Genomic DNA, 21,795 nt, shown 5'->3' with positions numbered 1-21,795 from the left:
ATTGGATTCTTTTTTTGATCGATTGTCTAAAAATAACAAACTAAACATAAAAGAATAAATTTAATGGTCCATAGATGGCATGAGAGTCACACTCTAGATTTATTATATCAATCGATTATTTTGGTTCCTTCTCAGACACATACAACTCAATGACAAAACAACTCGTTTAAAGAGGAAAAAAGCCAGAAGAGCCTGTGTATGCAGCTCTGTTTGACTTCGACAAAGACTAAACAATTGTATCGTACCATACATGCCAAAGAAGAAGAAATGCGTAATTTTGATATGAAGTATGTATTATGATGCCAGACTGGCAAAAATTACCACCTATTATAACATTCATAAGGGTGGAGATGAGACAATCAAAAATTACATCATAGAAAGAAAAACTAAAAGGTGGCTGATGGTCACATTTTATTCAATATTGAACATATAATTTGATAAAATCTTATCTGTGCTCAATTCCTTCATAATCAAAAACAAAGGAATTAGCAAGAAGCATTTACGTAAATAATTAAACACAATCTCTTTTTTGAAGTTTATCGTAAGATATACCTTCCAGTTTTCAGATATCATACACAACCTTATAATTGATTATTCATTAGTATGAAGAAGAGTAAAAAATAAATAAGAATTTTCAAATATCCTGGTAACTGCAAAGAATTTGGGATCTTACCTTTTTGTGCTAAGTATGCAAATGTGTTGGCGCGCGCACACCCCTGGTGCAGTAATGTACGTGCATAAAACTTGGTGTCAGTTCAAACTTCTGAATTATCAAACAACATTTGCTTTTTTGTAATGGAACAATGAATTAACATAGTTTTACTACAAACTGGGGAAGAGGTGTTGTAAGACTGATAGTGCTTAGGGAAGTACTGTACATAGCGACAAAACTGTTACAAGAGGTTTAAAGAAGGTACAGGAAATCTACAGATGATCCACATCTAGGCAGACCTACCACACCATGAAACAAATGACTGCCAATGATTGATTGGTTTTGGGAAGAAATTAGATGCAATTAGTTGTTTGCTTTTTTGGCCAGGTTGTCATTTTCCATTGTTTTGCTCACAAAATCTTTCAATATCTCAAAATGCATCATGTTTGCCAGGCAGGCAGACAGATGAACAATCCTTCATTTGTAAAGTGATTATCACTGGGGATAAAATATGGTACTTTCTGTATGACCCACAAATAGAGAGATACACTTTGAATAGGAAGGTACCATCTTGCCACGTCAAAAGAAGTATCAATTGGACACAACATAAGAGCTCAAAGTTTTTGTGTATGACCCTCTTGTTAAAGACTAGTTCACCTCCGAACGTTGCACAGTTAATAGAGAGATGTAAATGCCGTAGAATAGCAATCACAGGAAGAACTGTGGGCTTCAAAATCTCACATGTTTCACCACAATAATGCACCCTTGAGTCAAGTCTCCCCTTTTGTATAGAAATGAAGGATCATCATTTCAAGTTATCCAAAGAGATGCAACTTGCTTCATTGATGTGTCCCAAGGATTGCAAAAAAGGGTTTTGGGATCATTTCCTGGCAGAAGATTGAAGGAAATGTCTGTCAACTGCAACAATGTAATGTCGTATAATCAATTGTTACTGAGCTTATAATAAAACAACTGCAATCATTTATTTTTTGACTCTACCTCATACTGTATATCACAATTCCATCCTCAATATGCAGAGCAGAATAAACATCAAGAAAACCAAAGCTCTGTGCCAGAAGGGCAAGATGATATAAATTGTATGTAGGTAAAATTAAAACTTTATGAATCGTTTTTATCATTTACTATGTACTGGAGAAGGAAATATCTTAGTTAAAACATTTTTTTAAAACTTACAAGAAGCCTAAGAAGATTATTTTAATTAAAACTTAATATTTAAATAATTTTTTCAACTTCCTTGGTGACGCCCTTGTCTGTAGCAATGGAATTGAAAATTGTATGTCAAATCAGCTTTTGATTTTGAACTGAATACTAATAATAAATAAGACACTGTACATGTACTGAAATGTATGTATTCCTGATTTGAATCTACAATTTCTTAAATAACCTAGAATACGGTAAAATAAAATTCCTTGGAAATAATACTCAATGTTTTAGGTATCCGAGCAATATGTTGTTTGCACTCAGAATTAAATAAGAGGGAAAAACAAAGCAGTTTCAGAATGAATAAATGTTGAGATGAGTAAGATATTGGCCTGCCACTCCAGAAACCCAGGATTTAATTGAAAAATCTCAGGAACTTTTTATGGGCTAGGAAAAAGGCCATTGTAAGGTAGGAGCAGAAAACCACAAGTTTTGGTCACTTTTCTGTGTCCTTTTTCATGAATGCTGATACATTAGATGACCAAACAAAAACATACAATGCCACCTAAAGCCAACGTGGCCACTTTTCCCCATATCATTTGAATAATACATTCACAAGCAGTTGTGCCAATTAACTTGTCATGTGCAGAAACAGTCAAGTAACATCAAACTTTGTTTTTGGCCCTCAATAACTTGCACTTTATGTCTAGTGTGTCCCTGGGCAGAAAGAGTATCAGAAAATTTTGGAGTAAGGGTCCACTGGAATATTTTTTTTAAAGTCCATCTACTGCAATGAATCCTTTGCATAACACAACTTTTAAAGTGGATCTCCAGAACACAAACCTTAAATATTCCTCTATAATAAACTGCTAATAGAGATAGCTGTAATTGCTGTTATAAAATAAGTGAAATGGAGCTGTCCAGTGAATACAAAATACCAAAGGACATTTTTTTGTTGTTTCATTTCATGCCAAACGACTGCTGGATTAAATCAGGCTACTTTACCACCAAGGTAGCCTGATTTAATCTGGCAGTCATTTGGCATATTACTAAAATATTGGGCTTTGGGATGTTTATATACATTTTGTTTCATTTATCAAGTAATAACGTGTAATGACCAGTGTTGGTGCTACCATTTAGGCAAACTAGGCACTTGCCTAGGGCACAAAATTTCAATCTATTTAATTTATTATTTTAGTGAAGTATGAATAAAGCATGGTGATATAATATTTAGGTATAGAAAATTTTCAAATTAATTAAAAAGGCTGTTTTTAGGATTACATATTGTATATTATTTTAAAAATTATTTTGGCATACTTCATTTAAAATTTCATTTTAAAAAGTTATCCAAAATAACCTAGCACTGTCACACATTTAAACTCCAAAAGTTTCAATTGTCAACATTATCCAAGTTCATGCATCAATCACACAGTTTCTAAATTCTCTAGGAATTATGCCAGAAATTTATCAGCTTTTGATATACAGTTTCAAGTAGGATGGACAGGAATATAGCAGCATGGGGCAGTTTTTCCCATGCAAACACACTTATGTCACCCCACTTGAGTTTAAAAGTAAACAGTGGAAAAAAATAAAAAGAATGTCACAAGCAATTGACCAGAAAATATCCTACACTATGTGAATAACCATGATGTAAAGAATAAAATTTAATGCTTGTTTTTGTTAAGCCTCTTTTTAAGTGAGAATTGTCAAGCCCCAAACAAGTAAAGGTGTGAGGCATGCGTACCTTTGGTGGTTTGCAGTGCATAAAGAGATGTAGATACCAACAGTCATCAGCACTTTCGACCAATGAAGAAAAGCATGCTCTGAAATCTTCAATAGGGATTCTCCCACCAATGAAGTTTCATAGATACAATCAAAGCATTTTCAAATATCGAGATACTTATATACCAAAATCCAGTGAAAAACAAAAAACTTACAGTAAATTCTTCTTGCTGATCATAGATTTAACCACAGTTGAGAATACATAGGAGCTATAGGCATCCACCTCGGAGCATGTGGCTTACAACCACAACCCTAGCCACGTATGCCACTGATTCCAATATAGTGGGTCCATTTTGACTAAGCCTGCCTCCTACATCATACCAACAAGATGCAACTAGAAGAAATGTGGCAATTGATTTCAAAGAGATGGACTGCGTCCTTCCTGAGTGGAAGAAGTTCTAGGACATCTCCTACATCATCCAACCACAAATCAAAAATAGGTTTGAAAAAATAGAACTATCGTTCCAAGCTCTGTAGCCCAACAATGACCACTTGATGTGGAGAAAACATTTGCCACTAAGTTTTTTCGTTTTTTCTGGATTTTGGTATTTAAATATCTTGTTACTCAACAACATATCCAGTTTTATTGTCGTTGAACTGATGCATTTTCAAAAGTGAAGACTGGGAAAATGAAGAGTCGATTACATCTGTTACATTATACTAAAATGAAATCGAAGTCCAAACAAATTCAAACACCCAATGATGGTAAAATACTTCTATTTGTTCTACTACCATTACTAATTTTTGATATTAAACAAATCTTACCTGCTAGAATTAGGTGTGGGTTTGGCTTTGCCTCGTGTATTTCCTTCCCAAATACCATTGGTGACAGAATTCCCAAGAGCCATCATGACACTGACATGTTCGGGACTGTTAAAATTTTAAGAACTTAAACAATAGCTCGAAAATTTGGACCGCAGAGCTATAAACCAAAAAAGTAACTCACGGCCACTCATCGAGATCCAGAGACCTGACTCGAGAAATGTGAGAACCTAAATTTCTGTGAATTCCAGAACATTCTATACACATTAGAGCACCGATGTTCAGGCTGGCCCAGTCGGGATCTGTAAAATTTTAAATTTAGGCATAAATATTTGGCTAATTTGTAAAATTATAGAGACGGCAACAACTGCCAACAAGAAAACTATAATGCTATTATGCAGACATACCTAGTGTAATTAAATAATATATGTAATGTAAAATACAAGAACTGGTCATTTAATTTGCAGAATAATGCATCATTTTCATTGGTGTCATATACATCTGTATCTTCTGACAATTTGAAATATAATAAGACCCTGCTTAACACTGATTCGATATAATGCGGTTTGCTCGAAGCCTAAAAAAATGCTCAAAATTTACACTGATTCAAATTATCGCTGCATTTCATTGATTCATATATAACAGGAACCAATCAGCAAAAGGTGGTAATTCATTGTAGCACTGTACTTCCCTTAAATCTGTTTGTTTGGTGCAATTTTGGAAAAAATATAACATCGTGGATGCCATAGGCAATATTGACTTGGCTAGAATGAAGTGTGGAAGAAGTTATTGCTGAATGTATCCAAGAATTCTCAACAAGAAGAGCCTATCACTGTATCATTAGGTTGGCCAAATTATCAACCTAATTGATACAGCAGGACTAGGAGATGTAGATGAGCAGGATATTGAGGAGTTACTGCAGGTTTCTGGTGAGAGGCTTACCAATGATGACCTTCAAGAGAACTGGCAGAACAAGGAATTCATGTAGAACTGGAAAATAGAGATTCTGAAAACGAAGAACCCAAAGAACTTGTTACAGATTTCCTTAGTAAAAGTTTGGTAATGTTAATCAAAATCATTGATCAAATTGTAGCAAATGATCCAGATTTTGAAAGGAGTGCAAAAGCAAGATGAGGCATTTTGGATGCAATCTGCTGCTACAGACATTTGCTTCAGGGGGAGAAGTGACAAATGAAACTATGCAACTTTATCGCAAAAACCAAGAATTTCAGAAGAGCCAGGACCTTCGTCACAAAAAATGAACTTTACATTTCTGTGTGCGTGTGTCTCTTATTTAACTTATATTACTATGCAAATTAATATAAAAATAACTTAAAATTGTAGTAAAATTTGTTTATTTTTGGTCGTGTGTTCCCCTTTCCCTATTTACTCTGTTAAAATGGCCTTATTTAACGCTGTTTTGCTTAGTGCTTTGTCCTCTAGGAATGCATCCCCCGCATTAAGCGGGTTCTTACTGTCCTGTTATCCTGCCATTGTCACATGCAGGCATTGCATGTTTCCGGAATCTATTGTTTGTGGCAGGACTTGCCTCAGTCGTAACAGTGCCACAAAGATTAGAAGTGCGTGCTCTAGTGTGGTCTATTATTGTTTTGATAGAGAAACCACTTCACATTAACAAGTACTGGCTGTTTAGCATGATAGTCTCTCCAAAAACCTTAGTGAGAGCCATTCCTCGAACAACTGAAACAAGGCCTATGTCAAAAGCTATGACTCTTGCAAATCGTTCACGACTGCATACTGTATTATCAAAACACTTACTAAAACACCTTTTCTTGCAGCCAAAGTTTATAAGAAAAACATTCTAACGTTTTCGGTCTTGTTAAGGTTGAATGGGACCAAGCAAGACTAATGTAGATAGTCCGCGACCGGAAACACCGGCATTATGCGGAAGCCTGGCAGATTTGTAAAGCAAAGCATAAAGGCCTTGCAGTCAACTTTTGAGAAGCGACAAAAATATCGGCAGCATGGTCCTCTAGCTTAATATAAACTTAATAATTGAGGGAAGTAGTTACTATGTATCTTAGGCTAAGTATTTTTGAATGAGGTTGGGAAATGGTTACTATATGTATTTGTGTTTAGATTTTTATGTAATCTTTTTTATATTTCTGTTGCTTAGTTCACAATGACGTCATATATTGCAACGGATTATAAGCTAGTTCGAAAATATTTGAAAAACGTGTTAGCGGTACTAAGCGTTTGATTTACAATTTTTTGTTTTATTTGATTTAGTTTTCTTGAGAAAGGTCTTTTAACAAGACCGAAAACGTTAGAAAGTTTTTCTTATAAACTTTGGCTGCAAGAAAAGGTGTTTTAGTAAGTGTTTTGACTGTACTGTAAGTGTTAAACACATACTTTACAACTGCATTGCTCTTGATCAGTGTCATAGACAGCATTTTGAAAATGCAAGTTTTAAAGAGATTCTGGACCATAGGCCAAATGTCAATAAGTTACTGGACTTTCTGTAAGTCACTAATATTTATAAACAAATTTGAATATTTATTTATTTACATATTTATTTATAGTTTTATATACCTTGTTTTTATTTATTGTTACTGTTGTATATGCAGAATCCCACTTCTATCTAGTCTATGGAGAAACCATTAACAGTTAATCTGTAAACAATAACCAATACCATTTAGTGTTCCAGTTGCAATGACAATGACACCATGTCAGACATGCATCCCTGCATTGGAAGTCAATGGCACTCCCTCATTGCTGGTTGCCATGCATGCAGCCCAACTTCATGCAACCTGTTGTGAATAGTTTGGGTGCAATGAAGATATGCATGTTGTGGTGAACAGGTTCTGACGGGCTGTTTGTCATATCTGCCAGTCTGTGCATTCTGTCGTGTGTTGTTCCATTCCACTTCCTCTTCAGCATGTTCGCAGTTGTTCCTATGTCTATCCTGTCACACATCACTGGATGGTACTCATGTCATACCAACATGTGGCAACTGTGCATATCAACAAATCGAGGTTGTACAGCTCCAGGATAAGGTCTTGTTTCCCAGCTATTAACTCGTGTTATTCAGCTTACTCTGAGGCATTTTCTGCACTTCGAGCTCATTTACTCATCTCTTTAAATGGAAAAAACAAAAGGTTGTAGCATTTAATTCTCAATATCTCATTAAGAACATACTGAATCAAAAAGAGGCCTATATTCCACATATTAAAAGAATTTAGACTGGCCCTGAACATTCCATACAGAGTTGAAAGAATAACAATTACTGAATGTGACAAGTTGCTGAGTGTGAATGAAGAAAGATGGCTATATTATATATTCTACTGTGCCTACAAGAGAATTTGGGAAATATGGAGTGATCCTCTTTGTTCTCATTTGAAAGATTTAACACAATCTTATGAGTGCTTTAATGAAAAGATTGTCTAGTTCAGGGGTTGACACCCTAATGCTTGTGTGCCAAACATGGCGCACAGGACATTTTTCAGAGGCACATTGATTGAATAGAAAAAGGTAGTAAAAATGATATTTTAATTGCTAATTACATATTTTAAATGGAAACCATAGTTCAGTGTAGGCTATTGATTGATACATTTTTAATTTATATTACACCACATGCATATATGCTCTGTCACCATCTACATATTATGCATGCACCTCACATGTAAGAACATAATTCATTTTACAATGATTTTTGAAGGCCACGTTGTTAACAAAATTGGTAGAATCATATCAGCACATGGAATAACACTATAACTTAGGTTTGGCACAGCAGTGTTGAAGGTTGCTGACCCCTCTCAGATGTTTTATGATTAGAAAATGCTAATTTGAAAACCTAATCTTAAAATTGAAGTGATGACAACATGTCAGAAATGAGAGATGGAAGAGAATTGCTTCCTCATTCATCCCTTGCTCTCCAAATCAGAAAATATTTAAGGAGTTTATCTCTAAGTTAATATTTTAACTTTATTTAAGGTATATTTTAGTACTAATATTATAGCAAAAATAGATTAAGAGATGCTGCAGTGATACCATTTCAGAAAAGTTAGACATATCATCATTGAAATAATGGCTTTAAATTATTTCACAAATTAAACTGTTTTCATTTAATAGTAATATTTTTAAACTAAAAGTATACTTTTAAAAATGCTTAAAACATTATATAATACTGGAAAATTCTAAAAAATATGGTTTGGAAGTTTGATTATAAGAACTTTTATCTCTTCTGTATCAGACTACTCATGACTTACTTGGTAAAAGCTGGCTTACTTACTCAATGCTGGCTGGTATGACGCTTGGTAAAAGGGGCTGTATAACCCTCAAAGAAAAAATTAAAATTTTGGATCGATTAAAATATGGTGAAAAATTAACAGTCATTGCTGAAGATTTAAAATTAAGCAAGACAACAATTCAATCAATAAAAAGAAATGAAAATAAAATTCGGGCTACAATTTCCTCTGGATCTTTAGTAAGTTTGAATAAAACTGCTCGTATAAATGACACTTTAATGCCTAAAATGGAAAAGTGTTTGATGTTATGGATAGAAGATTGCTTTTCTAAGAATATTCCTTTGAATAGTAATGTGATAATGCAAAAGGCATCAAAGATTAACCAGCATATAAAAGAGCTTGAATCCATTTCTTTTAATGAATCACATCGACATGAATTTAAAGCCAGTAAAGGTTGGTTTAACAGATTTAGAAATCGATTTTCCTTGCGCAATGTCAAAGCTGTGGGAGAAAGCGCATCAGCCGACATAGAAGCAGCCCAGAGATTCTGAGAGAATTTTCTAAAAATTGTAGAAGATGGAAATTACACTGCAGATCAGGTATATAATGCCTATATTGGAAGAAAATGCCCAGACGCACTTACATCTCGAAAAATGAAAAGTCTGCTTCAGGATTTAAGGTTTCCAAGGATAGGATCACTCTACTTTTATGTTCAAACGCATCTGGAGATAACGTTACAAAGCCCATGTTAATTAACCATTCATTAAACCCACGAGCAATGAAGGGAGTTGACAAATCAGCTCTGTCTGTTTTCTGGCGAGCAAATAAAAAGGCATGGGTAACAGGTGTTTTATTTCACGATTGGTTTTACAATTCCCCTCAGTGTGGGTTCCTGTCCGTGGTGAGGGGACCTCCCAGAGATGGTTTAGTAAGTCTTCTTTACCATCCCTGGGATCTGAACGCCCATCCACGTGTTTGCCGTGCGTGATATCCCGTATGCTGGAAAGGGGGATCCTGGTAGTTGAGGGGCAACATAACGTCCCCAACACACTGCTTTGGCCCCTGCTTCGGATAAACGGGAGGCTCAAATCAGGCTCCGTTTGAGTCAGTCGGCTGGTCATTGAGTCATTCTTGACCTCGGCTTGGAGTCAACCGATTGATGCAGACCGGGCGGACACGTCAGACAAGATGTGCTCTTCTTGACTGCATTGTGAGGGTATAGCTCCTGGGAAACCCTGGTGTGACGGTCTATGGGAATCTCTCATGTGACAGCATCCCCTCGTTGGGCCCCATGGTGGGTGGGGTCACTGGGAGCTGAATTAATATTACATAATCATGGATCATCAAAAAACAAAAACTACAGACAATTCTACAAGGAAACAAATCATTTCCAGTCAGCCAACCTACTTCATAGTCCATGCTACTGGACAAACACCTCTATCAAAATGTTCTCCTTTTCTCATCCAGAAGCTGTTTGAATCTACAGTTGGAAATTTGAAAAAAATACAAAAATTGAGGTCAGGAGATCTGCTTCTAGAAAGAGCCTCACCTGAACAGTCTGCAAAACTTTTGGCAATTAAGACACTCGGAGATATAGAAGTAACTGTCACCCCACATGGAAGTCTAAACTCATCACGTGGTGTGATATCAGAGATCGATCTGATGTCTGAAGATGAATCAGATATTCAGATCGGCCTTTCTGATCAAGGTGTAACTGCCGTTCGACGCATCTCCATTCGTCGAGATGGCAAGTTAATTGCTACCAAACACTTAATTTTAACATTTAACAAATCGACATTGCCATCTTTCATTACTGCAGGATATCTGCGCTGTCCTGTCCGCCCGTACATTCCAAATCCGCTGTGTTGCTTGAAATGCCAGCGGTTTGGACATTCACAAACATTCTGCCGAGGCAAAAGCGTATGCGCACAGTGTGGGAGTGAAGACCACGTTAGTACTGAATGTAAAAGTACCCCATGCTGTGTGAACTGTAGAGATGTCCATCCTTCCTACTCTCAGAAGTGCCCTGCATGGCAGAGAGAAAAAGAGGTTCAACGGTTAAAAACCATAAATAATATATCATACACAGAGGCCCGTCGTATGGTCACCCCAAGTCCACCAACGAAACAAAAAACCTTTGCTGCTGTGTTGAAATCTATCAAGACATGTGGGGTTCAAACAGATATTTCTGTATGCCCAAGTGAATCTCTTACTCGCCATGCAAAATGCTTATTGATTCCATCTGCGCAATCAGAAGAAAAGGAGAACACAAAGACCAAAACCTCTGTAACTAAAATGGGAGTAACAACCAGAAATGTGGGTTCTAAAAAAGCCAGTAAGAACCCACTTAACAAACAAAGAGTGCAAAATCCAGCAGAAAAATTCTTTCTACGAACGTTTTCGTCTATATTTAATAGACATCCTCAGGTATTAAGAAGATGGAACTAACGGCTAGTAGAATCGAACGTCTTTGAAAGTTCCGTTTATTGACGTAATTCGAATATGATGCATTAAAATTAAAATTATGTAAAATATTTAAACCATATCCGAATAAATAATCAATAGATTTCACGTAGATCATGACATAAATTTCTTCCGTAATTTAAAATATCTTCAATGCGCGTTTTAATCATTGGGATTTAATTCAAACATGGCAATTAAAAAAGGCGTCGGTATTAATTTCAAAGAAACCGATACGCTTTCCGTAGCATGGCACGCCATGTTTGAATTAAATTCCAATGATTAAAACGTGCATTGAAGATATTTTAAATTACGGAGGAAATTTACCTCATGATCTACGTGAAATCTATTGATTATTTAGTCGGATATGGTTTAAATATTTTACATAATTTTAATTTTAACGCATCATATTCGAATTACGTCAATAAACGGAACTTTCAAAGACGTTCGATTCTACTAGCCGTTAGTTCCATCTCCTTAATACCTGAGGATGTCTATTAAATATAGACGAAAACGTTCGTAGAAAGAATTTTTCTGCTGGATTTTGAACTGGATATGGTTTATGTGGTGAGTTGGATATAATTGAATTAAATAACCAGTTTTTTGAAATATGGTAAACAAAGAGTGAAAGCAGCCCTCTCTACAGTCTCAAAAAAATCAGAAGCTCAATCTATGAGTGAGTTTTCTGACATATCTGATGAAGAGCCTTATATGGAGGTTTCAAAACCAAAGTCACCTTCAAAAGAGAAACCGCCTGTTAAATTAAAGAGGATACCCTTGCAAAGAATGCTGCCTCAAACACATAATGGGTTATAAAATAACCCAATGGAACTGTCGTGGTTTCTGCAACAACTTTTCTGACATTAAACACTTGACATCCTCTACTTCATCTCTCTGTGTGGCCCCTCGGTGTGGGTTCCTGTCCGTGGTGAGGGGACCTCCCAGAGATGGTTTAGTAACTCTTCTTTACCATCCCTGGGATCTGAACGCCCACCCACGTGTTTGCCGTGCATGGTGTCTCGTATGCCGGAAAGGGGGATCCTGGTAGTTGAGGGGCAACATATCGTCCCCAACACACTGCTTTGGCCCCTGCTTCGGATAAACGGGAGGCTCAAATCAGGCTCCGTTTGAGTCAATCGGCTGGTCGTTGAGTCATTCTTGACCTCGGCTTGGAGCCAACCGATTGATGCAGACCAGGCAGACAGGTCAGACAAGATGTGCTCTTCTTGACTGCATTGTGAGGGTATAGCTCCTGGGAAACCCTGGTGTGACGGTCTATGGGAGTCTCACATGTGACGGCATCCCCTTGTTGGGCCCCATGGTGGGTGGGGTCACTAGGAGCTGAATAATTTTCTCTAAATATGGATTCTCTAAAATCTAAAACATCGACCAATGCACTGTTAACAAAGGAGGTCAATTCCTCCAATCAACCAACCCACCTTATTGTTCACACTACAGGAGAAACACCTTTGTCTAAACGCTCTCTTTTTTTAATCCAGAAACTTTTTGAGTCGACCATTGGGCACCTTAAAAAAATCCAAAAATTGAGGTCAGGAGATCTACTTCTGGAAACAGCCTCCCCTCAACAGTCAGAAAAACTTTTGAGAATGAAGTCTCTAGGAGACATACAAGTCACCATCACACCACATACAAGTTTGAACTCTTCACGTGGTGTGATATCTGAAATTGATCTGATGTCTGAGGATGAATCAGATATCCAGATTGGTCTTTCAGATCAAGGTGTTACTGCTGTTCAACGCATTTCCATTAGTCGAGATGGCAAGTTAATTCCTACTAAACACTTAATTTTAACCTTTAACAAACCAACTTTGCCATCTGCTATCACAGCAGGTTATCTGCGGTGCCCAATTCGTCTGTATGTTCCAAATCCGCTGCGTTGCTTCAAATGCCAGCGATTTGGACATTCACAAACATCCTGCCGTGGGAAAAGCACATGCGCACAGTGTGGAACTGAAGGTCACGAGAGTACCGAGTGCACCAATAATCCATGATGTGTGAATTGTAAAGATGCCCATCCTGCATACTGAAGGAAATGTTCTGCATGGCAGAGAGAAAAGGAGATTCAACGAGTAAAAATCACAAATAATATACCATACCCAGAAGCCCGCTGCATGGTCTCTCAAACTACAACATTAAAACAAAAAACATTTGCTTCTGTTTTGAAATCCACGAAAATATGTGGAGTTCAAACAGATATTTCTGTATCACCAAGTGAATCTCTTATTCGCCATGCAAGATGTTTACTGATCCCACCTACACAAGCAGAAGAAACGGCAAACACAAAGACCAAAACTCTTGTAACTAAAACAGGGGTAACAACCAGACATGTGAGTTCTAAAAAGGCTAATAAGAACCCACTGAACAAACAAAAATTGAAAGCAGCCCTCTCTAAATCAAAGAGATCTGAGACTCAATCCATGAGCGAGTTCTCTGATATTTCTGATGAAGAGAATCATATGGAGGGGACCCAACCACCCTCCCCTTCAAAAGGAAAATCCTCAGTTAAATTGAAGAGGGACACTTTTACGAAGACTGCTGCCTCAAACACATAATGGATTATAAAATAATCCAATGGAACTGTCGTGGTTTCCGCAACAATTTCTCTGACATTAAACACTTGACATCATATATTTCACCTCTCTGTGTGGCACTTCAGGAAACACATCTAAAACCTGGAGATAGTACAACTTTAAAAGGGTTTGATCTCTACCGCAAGGATGATGATAGTCACAACCGTGTCAGTGGAGGTGTGGCTATTGTCGTTTCAAATCACATCCCATTTTTGCCGATACAAATAACAACTGATTTGCAAGCTGTGGCAGTCAGAATTTCAATTGGAGTAACTGTCACAGTTTGTTCTATATACTTGCCACCAGATGTCAGAGTGAACGAGGATGAATTGGATGCATTAGTTGAACAGTTGCCAACACCATTCCTTTTACTTGGTGATTTTAATGGCCACAATCCTATGTGGGGCAGTCCCGACATCAATCGTCGAGGCAGAGCCATTGAGAGATTTATAGGTAATCATCAATTGTATCTATTCAATACTGGAGAAGTGACATATTTCCATGCCCCATCAAGAACGTTCACTGCCATTGATCTATCATTAGCAACTCCGAATCTGTTTTCAGCATTTACATGGGAGGTTGGATCTAATCCACTCTCTAGTGACCATTTCCCAATATTTCTAAAATATCGAGGCAGAGAAAGCTGTGAAACAGCCCGTCCACCACGCTGGAAACTGGAAACGGCAGATTGGCCTGCATTCTCCTCTTTGGCTAACATCACTGAGGAAATGGTCAATACTGCTGATATCAATGATGCAGTTGAAGTTGTCACTTTTAGTATTATACAGGCAGCTGAAAAAACAATGGGGAAAACATCAACCAGATATTCAAAGCATCTGAAACCATAGTGGGATCAGAATTGCGAGGCAGCATTTAAAGCACAATAGAAAGCATGGGGGATTTTCAGAAGATACCCCCACTGCTAGTAATTTCACTGCTTTTAAAAAAGCAAAGGCAAATGCCAGAAGAATTAGAAGGCAAAGCCAAAGGGATTCTTGGAGGAAGTATGTCTCTAGTATGACATCTTCCACTAGCTCAAAAGCAGTCTGGGATAAAATCCATAAAATTAATGGAAAATATGCTTCCCACTCTCTGTCCATGCTGGAAAATAATGGCACAATAATCTGCGATATACAGGGTATTGCCAATTTGTTGGGTGAAACGTTTTCTTCTTCATCCAGCAATGTAATGTTTACTAGGAATTTCCAAGCTTATAAAGCTGAAAGTGAAAAACAATATTTAAACTTTCACTTTTCATCTAATGAGGAATATAATGTGCCATTCACCAGCATAGAACTACATACAGCAATCTCTCGCTCGGGGAATACTGCTGTAGGTCCGGATAAAATCCACTACAGCGTGATTAAAAATCTTTCAGACAATTCTCTTTGTAATGTTCTGAATCTGTTTAACAGAATATGGACAGAACATACTTTTCCCGACTCTTGGATCTATCAATCATTATTCCCATTCCCAAACCTGGTAAAGATCACAAGAATCCCTCTAATTACAGACCAATTTCTCTGACAAGTTGTCTCTGTAAACTTTTCGAGAGAATAGTAAACAGGCGTCTAATGTATCTCTTAGAGAAAAAGGAATACTTTTCACCACATCAGAGTGGTTTCCGTAGGAACAGAAGTACCACTGATAACCTGGTAAACCTTGAAACATCTATTCGCGAAGCGTTTGTTAGACGACAGCACTTAGTGTCTGTGTTTTTTGACATAGAGAAGGCCTATGATCGCTGTTGGCGATACGGGATACTTTGTGATCTACACCAATTCAGATTGCGGGTAATTTGCCAATTTTTATAAAAAACTTCCTACAGAATCGAAGATTTCAAGTTAGGATGGGCAACACTTTATCTAGGCTCTTCATACAAGAAGAAGGTGTTCCTCACGGTTCTATTTTGAGTGTGACTCTGTTCCTAATTAAAATTAACAGCATAGCTAACTGTCTCCCTCCCAGTGTGAAACACTCTTTGTATGTGGATGACTTTCAGATCTCCTATCAGTCTAGTAATATGAGTTCCATTGAGAGACAACTTCAAACCTTTTTAAATCGCATATATAATTGGTCCAAGACCAATGGGTTTACGTTTAATGCAGCAAAGACATCGTGCATTCACTTCTGCCGAAGGTGTGGTTTGCACCTGGATCCTGAAATTCACAAATGGCGATAAAATTCCAATGGTGAATGAGGCTAAGTTTTTGGGTGTTTATTACGACCCAAAACTGACATTTTTGCCGTACTTACGCAACCTGAAGAGTAGATGTTTAAAATCTGTAAACCTTTTAAAGGTACTGTGCTGCTCATTTTGGGGAGCAGACAAAGTTTCTATGCTCAGGATTTATAGGGCCCTTGTCTGCTCTAAGATGGACTACGGTTGCATTGTGAAACACTCTCTGTATGTGGATGACTTTCAGATCTCCTGCCAGTCTAGCAACATGAGTTTCATTGAGAGACAACTGCAAACCTCCCTAAATCGCATAGAAAATTGGTCCAAGACCAATGGTTTTAGTTTCAACGTAGAGAAGACCTCGTGCATTCACTTTTGCCGAAGGCGTGGTTTGCACCTGGACCCTGAAATGTATTTTAATGGGGTTAAAATCCGAATTGTGAATGAGGCTGTTTTTAGGTGTTTGGTTTGATCAAAAACTGACATTCTTGCCACACTTGCGCAACTTGAAGAATAGATGTTTAAAATCTCTAAACCTTTTAAAGGTCCTATGCTGCTCATCCTGGGGAGCAGACAAAGTTTCTATGCTCAGGATTAATAGGGCCCTTGTCCGCTCTAAGCTGGACTATGGATGTATTGTCTATGGCTCTGCGCGAGAATTTACTCTTCGGATGCTGGATCCAATCCACTATCAAGCACTGCGTTTGTGCACTGGTGCATTTCGAACTTCTCCTGTCCAAAGTTTGTACGTGGATGCTTATGAGCCCCCACTATCTCTCAGGAGAGAACAGTTGTCTCTTTTTTATACATTAAGCAGAAATTTCAAGCTAAACCATCAGTTGACTGTACGATATCAGACATGCAAGTGATAACATTATTTGTAGCTCGCCCAAGCTGTGTCCCTACATTCAACATAAGAATGGAGAATGCAAGCAGCTCGATTGACCTGAATACAAGCAACATTTCACAGGCTTAGGTTGATAGTATACCACCTTGGTCAACCCCTGAGATAAATGTTGACTTTAGCTTAAAGCAGTTTCCTAAGGAATCCACTCCAGACTATATCTACATACAGCACTTTGCAGAAATTCAATACCAAGACAAGAATTTAATTCCTATTTATACTGACGGTTCTAAATCGGATGATTATGTTGGCTCAGCTTTTGTTTACCAGGATGAAATCGTGGCAGAACAAATTGAATCGAATTCATTTATCTTTACTGCAGAGCTGCAGGCTATTTATCTAGCTTTAAAGTATGTATTCAGAAAAGGTCATCGTTGTTGCGTGATTTATACTGACTCAGTTAGTTACCTTAAGGCTTTGATTTCATGTGAACCTAGTTCCCACTCCATAGTGATTAAAATTCGTAAATTGTTTTGCCATCTTCTTGCAATGAATTTCTCTATAAAATTTTGTTGGGTCCCAGGCCATGTAGGTATAAGAGGAAATGAAGTAGCTGATGCAGCTGCAAAGTCAGCTAGTCCTTCACAGCATATAATGCGTATTGAAGGAGCTGATTTGAAGCTAGTAGTTAAAAAATGACGAGCAGAGAGATGGCAAAAAGTGTGGAATGTACAAGTCCACAATAAACTACATGAGATCAAACCTATGATAGAAAATTGGACACATAATAAATATTACGACAGGAGATCTGAGGTTATTTTTACTCGTCTGAGGATTGGACATACTCGGTTGACTCATCAATACCTTTTGAAGGATGAAGAGCAATTAGTATGCCAGTATTGCAACTGCTCTCTAAGTGTTAAACACATACTGCTCGATTGCTCTGCCTTTGAGAACAGTCATAGACAGCATTTTGGAAATGCAAGTTTCAAAGAGATTCTGGTCCAGAGACCAAATCATTGTAATGTATTGGACTTTTTAAAAGTCATTAATTTGTATAAAGAAATTTAATTAATTATTTACTTATATATTTATTTTATTTTTGCATGTTGTTGTCTGTTTGTACTTACTATGTGTATTTTTATTTTCGTTGTTGTTGTTTATTTATTTAGTTATTACTGTCATATGTTAGTTATTTATCATGTTTAAAATCTTTTAACCATTTGCCCTGGCGCAGCATAGCCTATACGGCTCTTGTGCCAATAAACAAAAACCAACCAACCAATACTGGATCCAATTCACCACCAAGCACTACGTTTGTGCACTGGTGCTTTTCGAACTTGTCCTGTACAAAGCTTGTATGTGGAAGCTTATGAGCCTCCACTATCTCTCAGGAGAGAACAGTTGTCTCTATTTTACTATATAAAACAGAAATCTTACTTTAAGCTTTCAGTTGATTGTACAGTATTAGATACTCAGCTGAAAAGGTTATTTGAAGCTCGCCCAAGCTGTGTCCCTTCATTCGCCATAAGAATGGAGAATGTGAGCAGCACAATTGATCTGAACACAGGCAAAATTTCACAGCTAGAGGTCTGTAATATATCTCCTTGGTCAATCCCTGTGATAAATGTTGACTTTAGCTTAAAGCAATTTCCAAAGGAATCCACCCCAGACTTGATCTACAGACAGCACTTTGCAGAAATTCAACATTGTGACAGGAATTTAATTCCTATTTATACAGATGGATCTAAATCTGATGATTACGTTGGCTCAGCCTTCATCTGCCAGGATGAAATAGTGGCAGAACAAATTGCATTGAATTCTTCCATCTTTTCTGCAGAGTTCCATGCTATTTATTTAGCTTTAAAGTATATAAATAGGAAAGGTCATAGTTGCTGTGATATTTACACTGACTCAGTTAGTACACTTCAGGCTTTGATCTCATGTGAACCTAGTTCTCACTCTATAGTGATTAAAATTCGTAAGTTTTTTTGCCATCTTACTGCGAGAAATTTCTTTGTAAAATTTTGTTGGGNTCGAGTGTAATAACATTCAAAATTAAATAAACCTAGGGCATATGATGAGTCAGTCGGGCATCACAAAGCCTAGTCTACTCCTCACAAGTAAAGTTGTTTGTTCACCCTGTATCTTATGATTAATCTAAAAGCATTAAAAATAAAATATCTATTTTTTCAGAACCAAAAAGTGCATAAAATATACTATAACTAGCTTTTACTGTTTTTTGGAGTGATAGAATGCTGAATGATAACCACAAACAAAGAGCAAAATTGCAACTGATTGAATTTCAATATTTTTCAAAGCCATTTCTACTAAACATAAAGGTAAAAGAATTATGTTTATACACTTTTCAAATATTGAGAATTAACTGTAATTAATAGACAGAAAGTAAGTGCAATCAATTGACAATGTATTTAAAAGTTGTTGCATATCTACAGTTTTTAAAATTACTTATTTTTTGATAGGTCAGTCATATTTATATAAATAAAAATCAGAAATTTAAAAAAATTTAATTTATTTAATTTAATTATCTGTACAAATATTTTCATTGATAATTATTAATTATTAATTTTTCATGATGTAAAAAAATTGTTCTTGCTTATCTTCTAAGTTTGCTGTTTTTGATTGATTTTGGAAATTGGAGGAATTGGTTTGGATTGTTTTAAAGAGAATTTCTGCAGATTTAATGGTCTTTCAATATCTTTAATTTTAGTATCTGAATTATCGTTTAGAAATTTATTTTTTTCTTTAATACGTTTTAATAATAAACTAAGTTTTCTTTCTACAGAAGTTGTTTTATTTATGTCTTGTGGAGTTGGTTTTCTGCAGCCATCAATCAAAGATCTGTAACTTTTTGAATATTTAAATTCATTTAATATGTTAGAAAGAGTTTTCTTTCTTTTCATTATATTCATTTCTTTACTTTGTATACTTTTTGTAATTTGAAACTGTGATAATGTATTAATTTTTGGAAGCATTTTCTGTACTTTCTCTGTTGATTTAGTCTTTGATGTTGCTTGACGTAAATTCAGACATTCTGAATTTTTCATAAGCACTTTGCTTTCCTCAGTCTTTAATTTCTGTTGATTGATTATCTCCTTTAAATTTCCTTCTTTTGAATTAGTTTCTGACTTGAATAATTTGTCAATATTGTTCTGTTTCATACATTTTCTGTCATCACTATTCTTATATTAGCCTTCTCAAAAATTGTAAAAGATTTATTTTTATTTTTTGAATTGCCAAAATGTTGAGGGACAATGTAATGTGTTTTTGCAGGTATAGAACCATTACAAACTGAATAATAGTTGTACTTTTCACAGTTTTTGATGTCGTTCACAATTTTATCCACATAGGAATTTTTGAATTTATAATTTTGTATGTTCCTATAAAGGTTTGATGCACACCACAGTATTAATTTTGCACAATATACTTCTTCTTCGAATTTTGATTTTCCTTCTTTTACAGTGCTTTTATTTGTCATCAGATTACTTGATACTGAAAGTTTGGTTGAGTTTCTGATGGGTTTTTCTATCTTCTTTCCAGTTAGAACTAATGTTCTATCACTGAATTCAGTCCATGGTAAAACATCACCTTGATAACCCAGTTCAAAATGGCCAATACTGCATTTATTATTGACACGTCTGTCAAGGACAACTAAAAATATATAATGCATTAATTTTTGTACATAAAGTATTTTTAGGTTTTAAATTAACTCACTTTTTAATGTGTCATCAATCACATTAGCACAGAGTAGTCTAGTTACTAGAGAGGTTGAGGCACACGTTTTAAACGTGTAAACGTGTACGTGTGACGTTCGGCGCCGCTTTCCCGTATCTAGAAAAGATTTTGCTTTTATTCGTATGTTTGGTTGAATGTTTATTGATGTAGCAAAATACTGTAATGTTAATATTAATTCAACGTATAAGCCATCTTTAGGATTAGCAAAATTACTAAACACTTTTTTCAAGACTACATCCTTGGCCCACCATTGCGTTTCTCCTATCGTATTTAATTTTTTACGCCTAGTATCTTTACTAAAAGAAATTCACACATTCATTCGAATGTACGATTCTCGAATGAAAATTGCTATTGAATTTAATAGACTAAATAATATAGCTACAGCAATTGATGACTGAGTAATGTCAGAAATAACTAAATTCAAAACGGGCGTAGCACCATACATGAACATGCTCTGGGATAGCTTCTAGCATATGAGCAGAAAACCCACGATATTTCCCCTGCATATTACTAGCACCATCAGTAGGATTTCCGATACATTTGGTAATGTCCAAATTATTTTTTCCTAGTACTGTATTTCTTTTATAATATTGTAAAAAGCTTCACCGGTTGATGATTCCACACTGATGATGGCTAAAAGTCTTTCATTTATGTATTTATTTATGTATCTCACTATAATTGTGTAAGTTCGCCGACTTCCGGGGGGGAATCGTTAATCCCGCGTCAGAATGATTTAGGGTCGAACACGTGTGGGTGTGGTGGAGGAGACACAGATGACAAGAATCTCACAAAAACCCGTTTATTTTATACATAAAATTAAACTTACACCTAGGAACTAGAATTATCTAGATACAGTCGACTGTTTGGACGTCGTGGATGTTTGTCTCTCATCACTCGGAGATGGGCCCCGGGGGTGCGGCAGGTAAGGAGACTTGTCGGGAGGTGTCGGCGGCACGACTCTTTCGATGGACACTTGTGCGGACTCTGCGTTTTCTGTGCGTTGACACACACAGAGAGTTTTCGCTCCGGACTTTTTGGAGTGTAAGTGTAAGTACTCAGTAGCACAGTTTACGGAAGAAGTCCCTCTGTCCTTGAAGATCGGGGATTATATCAATCTCCGTTCTCTAATTTGTTTTCTGATTGGCTCCCTCGTCTGTTTCTAAGCGAAAAACGATTCCTTTTCGAGTCACGAGAAAGATCCGCCTTGAAGAATCTACTTGACACCATTAGTTATTCTGGCTGTAAAATGTTGATGGAACTTTGAAACTTGCGCTCATATTTTCCACCATTGTTGTCTAGTCTGTGACGTTTTTGAAATTTAACGACACGACGCGATGTCCTTTTTCGTCATTAATCTTTCCTCTTTTCCAAATTTCTATGTTCTAATTATGTGCATATGA

General features: G+C 36.5%; 3 protein-coding genes across 3 annotated transcripts in view; 2 read left to right on the top strand and 1 right to left on the bottom strand.

Moving 5' to 3' along the window:
• The first annotated feature begins 9,603 nt into the window (after positions 1-9,603).
• Positions 9,604-11,013, top strand: LOC111638027. Its single transcript, XM_023383650.1, has one exon. It carries the CDS (start codon positions 9,901-9,903, stop codon positions 11,011-11,013), a length of 1,113 nt encoding a protein of 370 aa, XP_023239418.1. The 5' UTR covers positions 9,604-9,900.
• Positions 11,014-12,386: 1,373 nt separating this feature from the next.
• LOC111638026 lies at positions 12,387-13,037 on the top strand. The gene has a single exon (XM_023383649.1). The coding sequence runs from the start codon at positions 12,387-12,389 to the stop codon at positions 13,035-13,037; it is 651 nt and encodes a 216-aa protein (XP_023239417.1).
• A 6,211-nt stretch (positions 13,038-19,248) lies between these two features.
• LOC111638035 overlaps positions 19,249-21,795 on the bottom strand; it is a 7,561-nt gene continuing 5,014 nt past the window's right edge. Inside the window, exons 5-6 of the mRNA XM_023383658.1 lie at positions 20,375-20,691; positions 19,249-20,311 (exon numbers count right to left, since the gene is read on the bottom strand). Coding sequence (XP_023239426.1) covers positions 19,818-20,311; positions 20,375-20,691 — 811 coding nt within the window. The 3' untranslated portion in view covers positions 19,249-19,817. The remainder of the gene's footprint in view (positions 20,312-20,374; positions 20,692-21,795) is intronic.

This window comes from Centruroides sculpturatus, unplaced genomic scaffold (assembly GCF_000671375.1).
Source record: "Centruroides sculpturatus isolate CEXI.00-Female unplaced genomic scaffold, Cexi_2.0 scaffold860, whole genome shotgun sequence".
Lineage (NCBI taxonomy): Eukaryota > Metazoa > Arthropoda > Arachnida > Scorpiones > Buthidae > Centruroides > Centruroides sculpturatus.
Note: the sequence above shows the minus strand (reverse complement) of the source record. Positions and strands in the feature narration are given on the sequence as shown.

Excerpts from the sequence above, each read along its gene's own strand:
- LOC111638026 (XM_023383649.1), top strand. The coding sequence starts at position 12,387 with ATGGATTCTCTAAAATCTAAAACATCGACCAATGCACTGTTAACAAAG.
- LOC111638027 (XM_023383650.1), top strand. The coding sequence starts at position 9,901 with ATGGATCATCAAAAAACAAAAACTACAGACAATTCTACAAGGAAACAA.